At 43.7% G+C, this 17,616-nt stretch overlaps 1 protein-coding gene across 1 annotated transcript; it reads left to right on the top strand.

The window, feature by feature from the left end:
- Positions 1-2,771: 2,771 nt before the first annotated feature.
- On the top strand, positions 2,772-13,408 carry LOC118785549 (rho-related GTP-binding protein RhoE-like). The gene is made up of 5 exons (XM_036540277.1): positions 2,772-3,051; positions 3,746-3,833; positions 11,092-11,201; positions 12,026-12,160; positions 13,086-13,408. The coding sequence occupies exons 1-5, from the start codon at positions 2,902-2,904 to the stop codon at positions 13,332-13,334; spliced, it is 732 nt and encodes a 243-aa protein (XP_036396170.1). The 5' UTR covers positions 2,772-2,901; the 3' UTR covers positions 13,335-13,408.
- The last annotated feature ends 4,208 nt before the right edge of the window (positions 13,409-17,616 follow it).

Here is a 17,616-nt window from a genome sequence, read left to right as displayed (position 1 = left end):
TCTTGTGCATAATACAGATCCATTGTGAACGTTTTGTCTTTTATTTGGTAGAAAGGGATGAGTGAGTGGCAAGAGTAGGAGTTTTCCCTCTAACGATTTATCACCAGTTCCACCCTTAATAAGTCAACCTGGTAAAATCCAAAGAGGCACTCTGGTAACCTCAGATCAGCAATTTCCTTCAATTATCGGAGACAAGAAAATAGAATACCAGAGTCTACCTGTCAGGCATGTAGCATCTCAGCTGTAGTGCAGAGCAATTTACTGAATGTGACATTGATTTTAACTGTTGGTAGAAGGAGGTGGGCATAAATATAGTGTCCTCTTTTCCATTTCTTTTGTAAGATAAGTAATGATTTATTTATTACACAGTCTAAAATCAGCCAGTGTTATCAATCCAGGTAGGTCTGAAAGGATATCATTGGTAAAATAATTTTAATATGGTTTCACTATCTTTCTGTTCATATAGCTTTTGTAGTGAGCACTACCAGAATAACATGTAATGATTTTACATCATACCATTTTATATACTATAGCTCTATACATATTCATAAATGAAATATCTACAACTCTGTGGAGGTTTACTGCAGTGGGAACCATTTCTGTCTCTTTTATACAAGAAAACACTGGGCATTGAGTGAAGTTGCAGATAGAGTGAATTTGTTAATAGAGAATGCTCTCTGTGCACTCTTCTAATGCATGTAATATGATTAACTGCAGCTAGACAATGTCAGCGAACTCATCATTTCTAACCACTGGGATGGATATAATCCCACTGGACAATGACAGGATTAATTCACTGTCCCTCTTAATAGAGAGGTAATGAACTGTCATCTACATCCTGTGTGCACTATCACAGTCACTGTTGCACAAATAAGTTTGAAGTTCCAGGTTTCAGACTGTTGTCCTTGTTGAGGACTGTATGTGTTTCAGTAGGGTATAAATGATCTCTGAGCGAAACCCTCATCGATGTGAATTTTGTGTAGCATTGTCTTGTATTACAAAACCAATGAATGAAAAAAAAAATCCATTAAAGCCATTATTTCTTATCCCTTAAATTTGACACAACACTTTTTACAATGAGATTTCATAGATTACTTAGCAAAGTACAAAACGGAAAAATCACTGCAAGAAAATTACGAATGTAATTATTGACAAAACATACCTGGAAATAAGCCACTTAGGATGGTACAAATAGGATCATGGCAATTGTCTTTACTAGTAGAATCTAAGAAGAATCTAAGAAGAACTAATCTAAGAAGAACATCGATAGATAGTGTAACATTTTTTCAGCATGGTTGAACAAAGATATCGTGGCTGAATTAATCCACATTTCCCGACAAAATCCTAGGTGGCCGATATGCTGCATTCCGTGCTCAGATTCTAGTCCATTTATACACTCATGCCCTGAGTGAGGTGACGACCCAGTACCAGCATTTCTTTGACAGCTGTAACAAAAAGGAATATCTTAGATTTTCCATTGAGCAGTGTCTGGACAGAGTTCAGGAACAGCTGATGCAGTGTGACACTGTCACAGCACTTTGAATACGCTGAAAGAAGGACTAAAAGATCAGCACTTTTGCCAGGCGTCTCTGAGGAGAGCTGCCTGCCTCTGTGCTGATATCCTTACTTGCATCACAAAATGGATCTTCATAGGTTGCATAGGTTGAAACCACCCATGCATTCCACACACACAATAAGGTAAACGTTATGTAAGTAGTGAAGACCTCAAATAACCCCAGCGAGCAAGCCAGAGTGTGGGGCAGTGTGTGAGTGGTCAACCACATGCTGAGTGAAGTGTGCCACAAAGTGTTCCGGCTCAAAATGTTCTTTGAAGGACTCTTTGGATAACATGAATAGAATCACAAATACTGCAATTACAGCTTTGTCCACGATCAGAAATGTTTGAATGTATCAGATTCATTATTTCATTTGAATAAATAAATCTATAAGGACCAACAATAACACATAAAAAGACACGCCAAAAATAATATATTTTATCTCTATTACAAACAGTGTCCACAAATTTAAAAATGAATCATTCCCATTTTAGGAGAATGTAGCTCATCCATTCCCACCCCCCCACATCAAGCCCCACTAAAAATCCCTTTATCACAAATTTCTAACGTTAATTGAATTCATCTTTTTTCTTCCGCCGCAGGCGAGGCTTTGGCGAGGATGTGAATGCCAAATTGGGCCGTGAATCTGCAGCCAGATGCAGGCCCAAGAAAGGAAAAGGAGCCTTTGAAGTAATTCCATACATGTGCCGTGTCTGTTCCCGGGGAGAGCAGCGACACCGTGTCTGCCGCGTTTCCGCAGGTGCGTTTAAAAACGCGCATGATCTCACTTTACCACTGCTTCTCGTGCTGTTTTTCCCCATATATAATGCGTGCAGGTGTCAGTGGTTATGGTATGGTGGTGTATGCTTTCTTGTGTTTATGTTCTCCTGTAAGCTGTCTAATGTCATCATTGCGGTGATTACCAGAAACAGTTAAAGAAAGAGGGGTCGTATTTGCTATTATTCGTCATTTCATAACATGACTTTTTCAATGACATTTGAAAAAGTTTGTGCGTTATAACAAAAACCGATGGAGGGCGCTCTTCTATTCGTTGTTTTCACAGTGGCTGCGGTTCTTCCTACTGTCTTTTGTCTCCATGTGGGGAAAGGGGAGGAGTGCGCCGCTTCCTCAAATGCAGAAGAAAGGCGATTGGTTCTCGGACTCGTATATAAACCGGCAAACGTGCTTTTCGGTGGAGCACATCACACTGGGAAAGTGAGAGGTGGTCCATACGTGAAGTAACCAATTTTCATACAGGATCAGCCGCCCTCGGGATTTTTCCACACTGGTCGCGCCTGTCTTTTTGAAGTTGGTGCTCCGAAGGACTATCTGAAAATAAAAATCAATGAAGGAGAGAAGAACTAGTCAGAAATTGTCACTTAAATCAGGGATGGATCCCAATCAGAGTGTTAAATGTAAAATAGTGGTCGTGGGGGACAGTCAATGCGGGAAAACCGCTTTGCTGCACGTCTTTGCTAAGGACTGCTTTCCAGAGGTGCGTTTAATGGATTTTGCTGGTTAACCTCCTGAGGATGCTTAACTTGCGGTAAACCCAAGAAAGAAGTTGCTCGGGCACGGTGTCTGAGAGGTTGAAATTCGTGGCTGAAGTAGCAGAAAGTCATGCCTCTAGCTAAATAGAGATTAGCTCTGATTTTGGGGGAACCTACCTTCCTAAATTCACTGGGTGTTTAGCGAGATGAGTTTTCGTTTTCTTTTTCTTGGATACGGGAGGTTTTTGTGGTTTGGTTTTCATGGATCTTGTCCAAGATAATTCATGAAATCTATTTCGCAACTTTTTACCCCAACATACTTATCAACGATTTTTAACCTGAAGTCGAGAAAATAAAATGCTAGCCAAATGTTATACTTTTAAGACAACGTTTCCCAAACCTCTCCTGGAGGACCCCTTGTCCTGCCTGTTTTAGATCTCTCCCTGCTCCAACACAGCTGATTCAAATGATCAACTCGTCATGAACTCCTGAAGCTGCTTAATAACAAACTGATCATTTAAATCAGCTGTGTTGGAGCAGAGAGAGATCTAAAACAGGCAGGACAAGGGGTCTTCCAGGGGTGGTGTGGGAAACGCTGCTTTGAGAGATGTTAACTGGTTCAGTGGTTGTTGTTGAGACTTGTTCCTGTCGCGACCGTCTAATGATGATTTTTAAACATGCTTAATTGTTTCTGTTTAGAACTACGTTCCCACGGTGTTTGAAAATTACACGGCCAGTTTTGAGATCGACACGCAGAGAATTGAACTGAGTCTGTGGGACACTTCAGGTAAGAGCAACACTTTTTAGCAGACTTCACTGGCTTTAAGAATGTTAGTGAATGTGCATGCTTTCTTTGGATGTGTCATGAGTATACATAACATTGCAAACCTTATAGGTGTCCGTGCATTTATTAGGTAAAATGTTTTACAGGCGTTTATGTTGAGAAATTTTAGGCATACCTGTCCTTCCGTAAAATTAAACAGAATTTGAACGTTTTCGGCACCAGTTGTGACACCGGGTCTGCTCGTGTCTAAACATGTACAGTGATATGTGATTCTGGGGTGTAAATGCAGCCTTTGTCAAGCTGCGAAGACCCCTCTCCTTCCATTGCCATGTATTTGAACTTACATCTGGTCTTTGTTGTTTTTGGATTGCGAGAGCGCCTCAGTCCCTGTTGTAATGTTCTGCGTTCAATTTCACCAGAAACCTGGGCCCGTTGCACGAATCCGTAGTTTCTCTCTGTACATGCAGTTGGCTGTCGCAACTGTGAGAATTCAGTACATTTCTTTAACCCTGACCACTTTTCACGCTCAAGGGATTTCTCATGCGTTAAGCGATTATTGTCTTTTAATCTGCGCGGTAAGTATTTCTGCAACAACAGTTTTACCATGACAAAACATCAGAGAATTTATTGGTAAGCCATTAAATCTAAATTTTAAGGGTCACTCAACATTAAAGAAGCCCACGTTCGAATAAGAAGCGTCTGTGTGAGGATAGTGCGGAGTTGCGCTGTGTCTTTGGAATGCTAGGAACGAGCCAATTGGACATGCAGTCAGACAAGGGCATTAAGTATGTGCACCATACCCCCACCCACCCTCCACACGGCAGAGTGCTTGCAAATAAACCATCATTACCAGTGTGTCTGTTTTGGCTCTGAGTTAATGTGAGAGAGGATGCTTCAGGTGTGTGCTGATAGGTATACAGGACATTCACACTGACCCCCCCCCCCCCCAAACATTTGCCTTTGCAATTTTAATAATTCAGGAGTTGTTTCCTACATACAGAAAGACAATAGAAGGCACATCTGTACTCTAAATACTCTTTACATCATTTACATTTGTAAAGTCACATTTTACAAAAGTCTGTTTCTAATGTTCAAAGTCCATGTTTCCAATGATCGTACATTTTTTTATGTGTGTGAGTGAGGGCTGGCGCTACAGGGGTGCTTAGGGGTGCATTGCACCCCCAGATAGACCTTAGTCCATCCCCAGTTGTCTCCCTATGTCCCAATGTCTGCATTGTATTTATTTCGTTTTTTTAAGATATGACGTTTTGTGTCCCCCTGTGGATTGTACCCCTCTGTAGTTTTTCCTGGAGCTGTGTGTGTGTGTGTGTGCACGCTTCAGTTGTGCCTTCCTTGTAACATACTTCAGGAATGTTCCACGCAGTGTTCTCGATGCAGTTTCCTTGTCTTACCTGTTTTAAGTAAAGATTGTTTTCAGCTGTGGAGCAGAGAACCCCAGGGATTCCCACCCGGGAGTCTGGGAGTAATTATATGCTGTTGCAAAACTCTCGCCAGCTCTGACTGGGCAGGCTTTTTCAGCCGTCTGCTAACCTGCCTGTCTCTGTAGCAGGGTGACGGAGATCTTTAGTAGATGCTGGGGCTGTCTTTGTGACTGCCAGCTGATTGTAGCGCTTTGAGTCTGTCCAGGCTTGGCTGGTCATTTCCCCAGCTTTAGGGACTATTGGCTCCACCCACATCCACATGTCTGTCAGCAAGCTTCCTACCAGCAGTTCTCTAATGCTGGAGGATTTCTTAAACTCGGAAGCCGGTTTCCCGTTAATGAGTTCATCCTAGCCTTAACCAGTTTTAAGGCATGCCTGAGCAAGCCATTGGAATGTAGGAATGGTTTCAATTTGATGGAGAGGAAGGCATAGAGAGATTATATGGTTCCTCTTTAATATAATATTACATTGAATTTTCAGAGTCAATAAGCCCCAAATCTGTGATTGCAGTTCAATGGTTTTTTTGAGTGGAAATGGGCCTTTGTGAGCTGGGAAGAAACAGCTGCTGCCTCCCCAGCCTCATGCTAGCCATTATACACACTGAGCAGCAGACCAGTGTCAACAAATCTGTTGGCTAATCAATCACTGCCCTGGCTGTGAATACCACAGCGGCCACGCATGGTGGGTCAGTCAATCAAGCAGCTGCTGAATGCTTTGATCGCCGAATGGCCCAGGAATTTCTGAAGCGCGGAGTGGCGCTGGCTGGAGCGCTGCATCCACAGGAGCGGCATTGTGGACGCGGAGCTGGGTGGCGGGCGGTGTTGCCCAGAAAGGCTTGCGCCTGTGTGGAAATCCTAAGATTAAGACGGAAGGAGAATGTTGCTGAGCAGCTATACGTGGCTCAGTTTTACTTTCACTGCCCTTGTGCTCCGTGGAGTAAGTTGTGCTTTGTAGTCAAACGCCCTTATTTTAAATTAGTCTTTTCAAAATGGCAAAGGGAGCAGGTGACTCTCACACCCTCTCGGTACAGTCTGTGTTTACATTTCGTGGAGCAGCGGTTTTGGCCGGGGAAAAAAAGCACCTGGAGGTGAGTGCCCCTCAGATCTCCTCTGAGTCTGCAGTGGTTGTGAATGGTGCGCACCCCCCCCCCCCCCCAACCCAAACCCAGTGCATTTCATCCCCCTCCACCACTGCATAATTACTACGGACCTGCCTGCAGGCCAGCAGCTGTAGAACTGTTGTGCTTTGAAGGCTCCCTATCAAACACACAACCCCAATCAATATCCACCCTGATTCCTGTTTGCAGAGGTGCAGGAGAAGGCGCCTTGGGACGCCCCTCTCTCTCCTTTGTGCCTGCTGAGCTGGCCCTTTTGTTCTCCGATTATCTGTGAAGGAGTTAACCAGTCCGGGCTGTCGATCTTAGGCTAAAGACAAAGTTAAGGTAACTAAGAAATTGCCCGGAAGTCATGATTTCCCATTTGCTCCGATGGAATATTTTATTCTGTTTCAGTGTTGTCATCCACACGGTGATGCAAATATTCCAGCTGAATTCCCTGCCCAGGAGCATTAAAGCTTCACCTATGTGGGCTTTGGTGTTTTGTGGTTTGTGTATGCTTCATGAAAAGCTGGCCTTGGTTTAGAGGGGGTGGAGTTCAAACAGGGCTTTTGGCAACAGTTTATAGACTGACCAGACAGGTTAATGATCTTAAGGTAGAGGTGTGGATAAAAACACAGTGAATAGTGTGGATTCTCTCCCTTTTAGTTTCCGAAGCGATATGAATCATTTCTCCTGTTCTGGCCTTCAGGTGCATGTGACTGCAGGCCTTTAATATGCGCTGGTCTCAGGAGTGGGCAGAACTGGGTCTACTGTACAGCGTGACCCTGGCCTGCAGCATGCGGGCTCAGCTGTGCCATGGTAGGCTATTGTTGCAGGGATCACATTTCTGGGCCCGGCGAATTGGAGCTGCATGTCTCGCATTCCTCAGACGAAAGGTTGAAGCTTTTTTTTTCCAGTACAAAGAATCTATTGTAAGCTGTACGCAGGAGTCCCCGTTAAAAGCTTGTCTGGATTCAGACTGAATGCGTCTCTTAGAATGATTTCTAACCTTGTACGGGAGGAAATTGAAGTCAGATGGAAGTGTCATAACGGAGAGGAGCTGGTATGGTAGTGCGAACAGGGCTTTCTCCAGTTCTCTTGGCTCTCTGAGGCGCTCTGCTTCCAGCAGGTGTTTTGGTGCACCAGTGAGTAATTTTACATTAGCAGTAGCTCCCCTAGTAACTTCAAACATGGAAAAAAAACATTCAAGCATTCACTATAGAGTATTCTATAAGTGTTTGTGGAGAGATGTGGTGGTGAGATCATTCTGCTCAGTTTTCTCAGTTGCACTGGTCCAGTGTGGTCCGGAGTCATGGCGGCGTAAGAGTGAGGCTGCATTTTTGCTGTGTTCTAAATGGCCTGATTTCTCTGGCAGAGGCGGCTCTAGTTCTTTCAAGGATGCTTTGGATTCTCCAGCATGCCTTGGGAGAGCATCGTAACCCAGCTCACTAAACATCCAGTTGAAGCATGCGCGGCCCATGGATCATCGGCAGATCGATAATCTGCCGGGGGGAAGCCCTGCGTGTATGACTCCGGTCAGTGATATCGGGTTAGAGTAACCGCAGCGTTGGCGCACCTCTTATGTGAAGCACCTCCTCCATCACTCCTTGTACTGTAATTGCGTTCAGGTTGATGATTTTGGAATCCATCAGAGCTCAGGGCTGAGCGGAGTGAATCGGCCCTAGCTGCTCCCTTTGTGCAGGTGATTCCAGCCTCTGCTTGCCTCATAAATCACACAGATGGGAGGGGGGGGGTGTTCTTATACCCCCCCTTGTTCTGTCAGAGTGAAGGGTGGAAATGAGGATGTGTGTCAGCAACTGCCCACATTATTAGTGAGACTGAGGGTTATTCCCAGACAGAGGGAGAGGGGTGGGGGAATGACAGGTGGACGAGTGTCTGACACTGTGGATTGGAAAGCCCTCAGGTGATCTGAGAATAGTCGGCTGACAGTCAGTGTTTCATCCCGATTGGACAATCCTCAATCTGGAGTGTGTATTAGTAGGTGCTTACAGGTGACCTCGGCTGACGCGCTAGCTGTGTCATGTGACAGACTAGGGGGAACAGTGGCAGGGGTGCCAGCCCTTACGGCTCGGCTCCTCCTCATCCCCTGAAAAGCTTGCACAGTGCCTGTATTTGGTTTGCAGTGTCCAGGTGTTTGATAAAGGCTTATTTTGGAGAATGGCTTTTGTGGCCATTTTCATGTGCCTGTACAAGACTAAAGTGAGGTTGTGAAGAATACACATACCCTGCTTTTGTTGAGCACTTTGTTTACTCCGTTCTGTTTCGGTTTCCATCCCAATCTGAGGGCCAGAATGGGCCGGAATCCTTTAGCGTTAGATAAAACATCTGAAGGATTCTGGCTTGTGATAAAACTGGCATGACCATAATAGACTGGTAACATTGATATGCAAAAAGTTCAGCTCCAGAAAAGCCACTAAGTGGCACAGAATAGTAGGAACTATCAGTGATAGGAAAATCAGTACTGTTTGTTTACAAATGTTTCTACTTACCAGCCCTGCAAGTACTTTTTTAATTTATTTTTTTAGCAGTCCATGTGGATTTATTCGGGGGGGGGGGAGATTTGGCACAGTATTTTGTGAGAACACAAGTTTCTCAGGAAATTTGACCCAAAAGTTGAGAATTTGGCTTGGGTTGACACACTGTGCTAGCACATTTTTTTTCCCCAAAACTGGAGTGTTGGATTTTGAAATATGCTAAATAGTAATGATTAGTAAAAACAAGATTTGGATACTGGGACTGACTCCTTATGAACCCTGTAGATGTTTCCCATTACGTGATGATTGGCTACATATATCAAGACTTCCCTTGAGAAAGGCTCAGCCAAAACATTGGCTCAGCTTGTTAAAGGATTGATATCAATAAATGTAAATCTTGGAAAAACCTAAGTTTTTATCTGTGCTGGACCCTACTCTTTTCAGTGCATATATCTCTCCATGTTATATCCTCTTGTCTCTGAAAGGGAAGTGTTTCTTTTCAGTGTTTGGATTCAGTTGAGTGATTACATGACGTCCAGTAAGTTTGTGAAATCTGATGCCTGTGGTCGTTCCATCACTCCTTTTGACTACAGCTGGCTTCTGTCTCAGTTCAGTTACTGTAAATGATATTGGCTTTAGTCTTCAGCAGAATTTCCTTGTTGCAGATTGTCTCTTCAAAGTGGCAAACCACTGTCTCTCCAGCAAGTCATCAAACTGTGTTTGACCCAGAGCTGGCAGTTTGACTTTTGGGGGCTGCATTGTATGTACACATGAAGGGCTGTTTCCTGCCCCTCCCACCCACAGACAGTTTTGGTTAAGTGTGTGTGTGTGTGTTGAGGGGTGGGGATGCAGACTCCTCACTTCAGCTGTTTAGAGCTGAGAACCTCCCAGAGGTCACATAATACTTGGAAAACAAAATTCCCTGCATTCCTGGCAGCAGGAGTGTATAATATGTGGGAAGCTCAGATTTTCCACAGCTAGTAATATGGCCCATGCACCTTGATGTACTATTGCACTCCTCCAGTTTTGCTATTTGAAAGTTGTTTCAGGTGGAGTGCACCCTTCCTCACCCCTTCAAAAATGTTCTTTATTTTGGAGTGATACTTCTGTTTGTTCTGTGGTTTGCCATAATGCAAACCGTTTTGTTTTCTTAAATCATTGACTCTGTCGAAACAAGAGCTTTTGTCAACATAATGACTGGATACACTTGTGTTGCTTCAATGCAGATTTCAGTCTACGTGAATGTGCTGCCCTTGGTAACGGTATAGAATGATATTAATTTTGCTTATGGCATCCAAACATTTTGCTCAGTCAGGTGCTTCGTTACATATGATTAAGACTCAAAAATTTGTCTTTGGCTTTAGGTGAAGAGAACTCAAACCTGAAGGAAAAGTTAAGACTATTGAATTTTCTGAATGACCCAAGTGGACATCTACACTGCTTTACATCAGCTTAGCTATACATTTAAGAGCACTCAGTCATTTGAATAAAGTGAATAGCTGCTTCAGTACAAAATACATTTCGTTGCTCTAAACACATAGTGTACTTGGTATACTGTAGCTAATTTTGTTTTGTTAGGGGAAAAAAAGAATGAAGAATACATTATCTCTGCTCAAAAGGGTGCCTTCCAGGCTTCAGTCCCTGGACACGAATCAAACCGCCTGCTTCCATCAGTGAAAAGCTGAAGGGAAGAGCGCCTGTAATGATCGCTGCAAAAGTAATTAATTTATGGAGATCCTGAGGTGCTGTACATCCCCTAACATCACAGTCTGTTAGCTGACTGTGCACAGAATGCCTGGAGAGGCAAAGTCAAGTGCAGTAAGGAAAGTGCTATGAACGGCTCTGTTTAGTTTCAGCTGTGGCGCTAACACTTTTGTTGAGGTAGCTGTGTCCCTTTTGAAAATCCATTTGGTTTTTTTTTTTTTTTTTTTTTTAGTGGTATGGGATGTATGTTGCGGGGATGTGTCCTTTTTCACAGTGTAGTGTATTTGGGGCAAATGTTTCTGATCACAATTCTTACACTAATGGTATATGTTCACTGATTTGTGGTCATTTGTCCCGTACGGCCTCCAGTTTTCTGTATGCACGATTAAATGTGTTCTCCAATTTCAAAAGCTGGCTGGAGAACGAAGTGATTTGTGTAGGAGGTATGGGGGTATTAATTGACTGTCAAGCACATCTTGGCAGCTTTTACAGAGGAATTCCTCATGTTCTCGTTGTGTTGGCAGGTTCGCCGTATTACGACAACGTGAGGCCCCTTTCCTATCCAGACTCCGACGCTGTCCTCATCTGCTTTGACATCAGCCGGCCGGAGACCTTGGACAGCGTCCTGAAGAAGGTGGGGACCCCGGGCCATTGCTCCTTTTTAGTGCTTCTAAAAGCAGTGCGGGTCTAGTGCATTTCCCCCTCCCTCCCTGCTCCAGCAGGAAGTAGATCGTCCGGTTTGTCTTTATGGTGTTTGCCACTCGACCCTCTCAAGGAAATGGGCCAAGTCCCTGCTGCATCGCTCAAACTGGACAAAATCGGGTCGTGCTAGTCAGGAAGAGAAACGCGTATAAAACTACATGGAACGAGTTTATAGTGGATTTGTGCTTTGTGCATAAGACAGATCAGACGTTTGAGCACCAAGCATCCGTTGACCCCAGATGCCATAAGGAATGTGCTCTCCTTGCCAAGTCCTGCCCCGCTTTCCAAAATGGCTGCCCACGCCACTCTAAGCTTGAGCCCCTCGTACTCCTCCAAAGAGCCCTTGTTGCTGGCCCGCATTAGCTGCAGTTTAAATCCACTTGTTCAACACCATTGATCACAGACTGGCTATTGTTGGTGGGGAAATTATGCAGATTATGGCTGAACAAGCCAACCTCCCACGTTCCCATGAAGTCGGGTGGGAATGTTGAAAGCACAGAGCGCTGTTGCATTGTTTGATGCTGCCCATCCATTCGTGCCGCCAGACAGGCTCCACACTTGCAGAGATGTTTGGTTTCTTGCCACAACAATGCACTATCAATTTTGTAGTGCTTTTTATCATTAACATGTTTTGTAAAGTTATATTTCAGAGATGGAGAAATGTGCGTGAGGCTGCAAAATTCTACGCAGCAGAAAAAGTGATTGGTATGGTTGACTGTGTACGGCTGTACTTAATGTTAATGGGATTTTCTGCAGTGGAAAGGAGAGATCCAGGAGTTCTGTCCCAACACAAAAATGCTGCTGGTGGGCTGCAAGTCGGACCTGCGCACAGATCTCACCACACTGGTGGAGCTGTCCAATCACAGGCAGACGCCGGTGTCATATGATCAGGTCAGCCTCCTGCTCACTGGGAAGGTCTTTCCAGCTTTTCACTTTCCACCTCACCCCTAAACATGAATGTGTTATGAGTCCATACTGCATACACTGTGGGTAAAACCAAAGGCCCCCCATTTACCAAAAAAAAAACTGGCTGTGTGAACGAAGGAATCTAAAGGGTAAAACGGGCACATGCAAGGGAAATTATGCTCTATTCCCGTGGTAAACAGTCAGTATAGTATACTGTATGAGGGTGAACTTTACGAGGGGAAAGGTTTTCTCAGTCTTGATAAAATGGCAGATTGTTCTTTTTTGGTCTTGTACATTCTCATTAATGTATATTAACTTCAGCCTTTTACAATCAATTCAGCAGCCCTGAATCTATGCTAAGGTTTGATCTAAGCTATTAGCTAAAGCGTTTGCAGAGACTGTAGTTAAATGGGCTCCAAGCCCATTAGTGTTCCACTGGCATCAGCAGTTTTAATATGTGCTGAAGGAGCGAATGTCATTATTAACCTAACCATGCACTGTGGGTAAAAATAAGTGTGTGCAGTATTCTGGGTGCCATTTTCAATTCCAAAACAGAAATAAATGGTACATATAGCTTAATGTTTCAGCGCTGACCTCCAGAATAAAACATCTTTAGTTTTTTCTGCATCGCATGCTTTCCACACCAAACAGCTTATTTTACAAGTTTACAACAAGTTTAACTCGATTACAGCCAGACAGTGATGTCTTCTGCCCTGCCTCTTATGTAGCCATGGACCTTTTTCCCTTCTGCACAATAATCACTCCAGTCACCTTTGAGGCATTTACCAAGCCACTCTTAATCAAGCTGTGTCTGACATCTTTCATGTTTAAAGTTTAGCAAAGGGGACTGCATAAGCCTCATAACTGGTGGGAACGTCCCTGAACTAAAACTGGTGGTATTTCCTTTCAGGGTTCAAACATGGCCAAGCAGATCTCCGCACCTTACATCGAGTGCTCAGCCCTGCAGTCTGAAAACAGCGTGAGGGACATTTTCCACGTGGCCACCTTGGCCTGCGTCAACAAAAACAACAAGAACGTCAAGCGCAACAAGTCGGCCCGGGCCACCAAGAGAATCTCGCACATGCCCAGTCGGCCGGACTTATCTGGGGTGTCCTCGGACATGCGAAAGGACAAAGCCAAGAGCTGTACGGTCATGTGATTGGAACGTCCCATCCTGGTTTCGTGGACGTAGGGCGCAGGTGGGCCAGACTTAATTAGGTGCAAGTACACCCCCCCCCCTCTCCAATCCACACAAATACACACACACACACACACACACACACACACACACACACAAAGCAGTGGAGGTGGGGGGAGGGGGTGTGGAATTTGCACTTTACCGCTTCACCCAGGGTTGGGGTTTAAACACACTGCACAACCTGATGTAAGCTGGAATACACAGTGCCATTCAGTGAGTATGTGGACCTTGAAGGCCTGGATCTGTGTTTATGATATGACTGCGCTGCCCCACCCCCCCACCCCCCACCCTACTACACGCAGACACACACACACACACACACTTAGAGGAAGCCACCTCTGCTTCTATTGAAGTCCGGAGGAAGAAGTCAAGGCTGTGCGCAACTTCCACAGGAAATGAGCAGGGGATGCCAAGTCACCAGAAGCTTTTTTTTTTTTTTTTGTCCCTAAAGGAAAACGTAAATTAAGGATGACTGCAATGGCCCTGGCCCCCCTAGGAAAGCCTGCGTCTTTGCAGCAGGGACTACTGCTGTGCTCTCGTATGGAAAATGCCACAGCAGCAGATTTCTTGCACTGACCCCTGACCCTTGCACTTCAGACGGGGGCAATGGATGAAGTAAAAATGGACAGCAAATCACTGTGGTTCAAATGTGATCTTTTCTGTTCGCCCTTTTTTTTTTATTTTTTAAATTCAACTGCCATGTCATGATGGAAATGGGACGTTTGTGCTGTACAGCTGAGACTTTTGTGAAGCATCACTGCGTCCGAAAGCCTTTTCGGTGTTTCTGCTCGTTTCATGTCGTTAGTGGACCGTTCTTGACTCCTGAAGCATATTCTGCCCTCGTGGTTTTTAACCAAAGAAAATCTTGACAGTGTGTTGAAATCCCAGGGCTTGGCACATTGATCAGAGCTGATCTACAATCGTAGCCAATGTTCACGTCTGCAGTGGTTGTAAAGATCATAAAAACAGGGTATTGTTGGACCTGCTGGCTGTTTGACACATCCTCTCCTGTCCCTGGGCTGTTTTCAGCAGTACTGTTAGTGATCTCGACACCAGTGCCTGACTATGCTTAGCTGTCCACCCACAATTCCCTTTGTTTAGGGGTCAAAAAGGACATCTCCATACAGTATGTGCTTCACCTCTGTGTGTAGTCTGTCTTCAGCAAGACTGCCTCCAAGGCCTCAGTCTCCGTATTCTGTGTTCCTTTTGTGAGGATGTCTCCGCTATGCAATGCATTCATTTCTGACCCCAGCTGGAGTATCAACAAAACCAATGCAGAGGAGTTTTCTCTGACCGACCAATCGTAACGCTGCACTGCTTTTCCAAGCTTCTTTACGGAGGCCAAAAGAAACAGGCTAACTGGAATTTTATTCCATTGGAAAAGTTCTGGGCTGGGTACTAAACACAACACCGTATGTGTGATAAGCCTGTGGTTGCACGTTGTTGGTTGGTCTTTGTGAAAATCTGCTGGCGATCCAGTGTGTTTATCCTACACAGCTGGGGATATTTCAGTCCTGCTTTCAGAGTGGTGCATTGGTATCAAGGGCAGTATTATCAGATAGCTGGCATATGCTTTCTGTCTTTCATTTTTTTAAAAATGGAAATTTAAGTTATGACAAAGTGTTAACTGTAGAACATCACCCTTTTTGAATGTTGAAGTCCATTTGTAAGTCTGTCCCATTGATGTTTCCACAGTATTTATTGAACTATATATTTTTCCCTTTGAAATAAATGCTAAATAAACATTAAATGTCTCTGCACTTCATTTATGGCTGAATTTAAATTTGAGTGCAGCACCTGTAGCATTTGGGAAATAAATGAAAGATTGCATAAAACTTAATTTGCAAAGAATGGTGCAAAACTGGTTGTATGTTCACATTCAAGGAGCCCTTGGTTCTCTGGGGCCAACCCTGTTCTATGTTTTGACTTGTTCCTAATAAATTCAAATTGAAAAGCATACGAAATGCACCTTTGTGAAGGAGGGGTGTGTATAGTAGCATGTAGCTGGCAACAAAATGCAAGCCTTTAGGAAGGGCCATTAGCATTGTTGGCAGCAGATTGAATTAAGGCTGGATTTAGTCCTTGTATGTAGGCCTAATTTTCAAGAGTTTCTCTAACAACTTTAATGTGGTTTATTTGTATTAATGGTTGTTCACACTAATAATGATTATGCCCAGACATAAAAGACTCTCAACAGGTCAACTTAAAAGAAGACACACTAATTTTGTGTATGGATCTTGTCTTGCTGGTAGTCTGTTAAAAACATTGTGGTAATGACTCTTGAGCAATGATTGAGAACCTGGAAGTCATATGAACTGGAACACCTGCTGATTGTTCAACATACCAGGCCAAGAACTTTGGGGGAAGAGCTTCTCATTTTGCTGACATCGTGTCTTCAGTACAGTTCAGGAAATGCACATTGTGTGTGGAATTAGGTGGCAGTGCGAGAGATGGATGAGCTGCTTGAAGTAGGACACTGGCCATGATTATGCCAAACAGAGCGTGGAGAATGCCATCATTGCAGTGCTGTACAACACAGTAGTGGATTGAATGTGTTCGTTTCGTAGTGCAGAATAGTGTAGCATAGTGTAGTGGGGCACTGCTCTTCAGCAAAGTACTCTCCCTGAAGCAGCCATCCAGGATGCCTCCTAAGTAAAATAGTATGATGTATGTATGTAATTTCAACCAACATTTGCTCATGGTGAATGCTCACAATTACTGTTTTGACCAAACTTTATTGATCATCAGTAGTGATACTGCACTGGCCTGTACCTGTGAATTACAGCCCGGTAAAATGTCTTATTGGATGAATCAGTTTACCATAGTATTAAGTATATTTGCATAGGAGTAGACCTATTGGGACATTTTGTAAATGTTCTTTTTCAGATGGAATTCCTTTTGGTGTTATCTCCCACAGCGCAGATTGCACACATGTGAGGGCTAGATCATTCCCTGACTACCTGGATCCTGGGATTTTTCCCTGAGTCAAAGCATGTCTCTTTAGGTGAGGGGTGAGGGGGGGGGGTGCCTACTGGTCACAATAATGTAAATTCACTACTGGTTGTTCCAACCCAGAAACATCCCCATAACACGAGGATTTCAGTTTTTTTTCAGTTTCAGGGAAACCTTTACTGTCACTGCTGTTTTGATCAAAGCTTTATTATATCTGGCTATTCTATTCCTCTTTTACCCTCTCATTTCCAAAAGCCTGTTGTGGGTCATGGTGCAATGTGGAATGCAGTGGTGTTTACAAAAATAAGCAATCTGCTTTGTTCTTGAGCACAGTGTAATTCACTATAGCCACAGAATGATGCTGGCGCCAATATCTGGATTCTTGATAAACCAGTTGCAGCTATGTTGCTGGGCAAAAATGTGAGATCGGCATCTTTGATGGAATCAAATTCTTTCCGTTGTTCTTGGAACAAGTGCTTTGTGCTGGTGTAAACATGAAGCATTAAGGGGGTATATTAATTTTGTCCCAATTTACTAATTTACCCATGACAGTCCTACTGTAAGTCAAAGCTATTTTGGATCTATGATCTACCACATCAGTCACCTTCTACATACCACTGATTTATGCCAATCTGTCCTAACCTAAGTAATACATCAGAGGATGGTGTGAACTCCAATGTGACATGCCTCCAGTTTGTCTGTCAATGAGGAAGTGATCTTTCCACTTGTGACAGCCTCCCTGTCATCAAAGTGGTGACACAGCTGAAGTCTCTTACGCTTTCTTGTTTGTGCACTGCAAGAGTCAAAGCTATAATGCATGACCACCAGTGCTTCGAAAGGGGTGCACCTCACATGAACTTAAACTGCTCCTGTTTTTTTGTATCTCACTCATTGCAAAGCTCCCGGAGTCCTTTAGGGGACACAGGTAAATGCAACAGGTGCCAGTAGTTTTAACTTCTGTCTTGAGAAGATATTTATAACAGGCTTTTCATAAATTTCTCAAATGACAATTAAGTGTGTTCCTGTGTTGGCTACCATGCTAAATTGTTTATATGCCTTATAAACGTAATTGTTATATCCAGATGTCCGTATTAATGATTTTGAGCACAATAAGGGCACAATGTGAGATATATTTGGAATATTTAATGTAGACTATCACCACTGTGGGGACTTGGAAATAATATGACAATGAGAAACTGCCATGGAGAAGCTGTTCATGTCACATTTTTATTAATCTGTAAAAATGAGTTATTCTTTGCGTAAAATCATCAGCCTTGTTTTAGGCAGATCA

Source organism: Megalops cyprinoides, chromosome 11 (assembly GCF_013368585.1).
Source record: "Megalops cyprinoides isolate fMegCyp1 chromosome 11, fMegCyp1.pri, whole genome shotgun sequence".
Classification (NCBI taxonomy): Eukaryota; Metazoa; Chordata; class Actinopteri; order Elopiformes; family Megalopidae; genus Megalops; species Megalops cyprinoides.
Note: the sequence above shows the minus strand (reverse complement) of the source record. Positions and strands in the feature narration are given on the sequence as shown.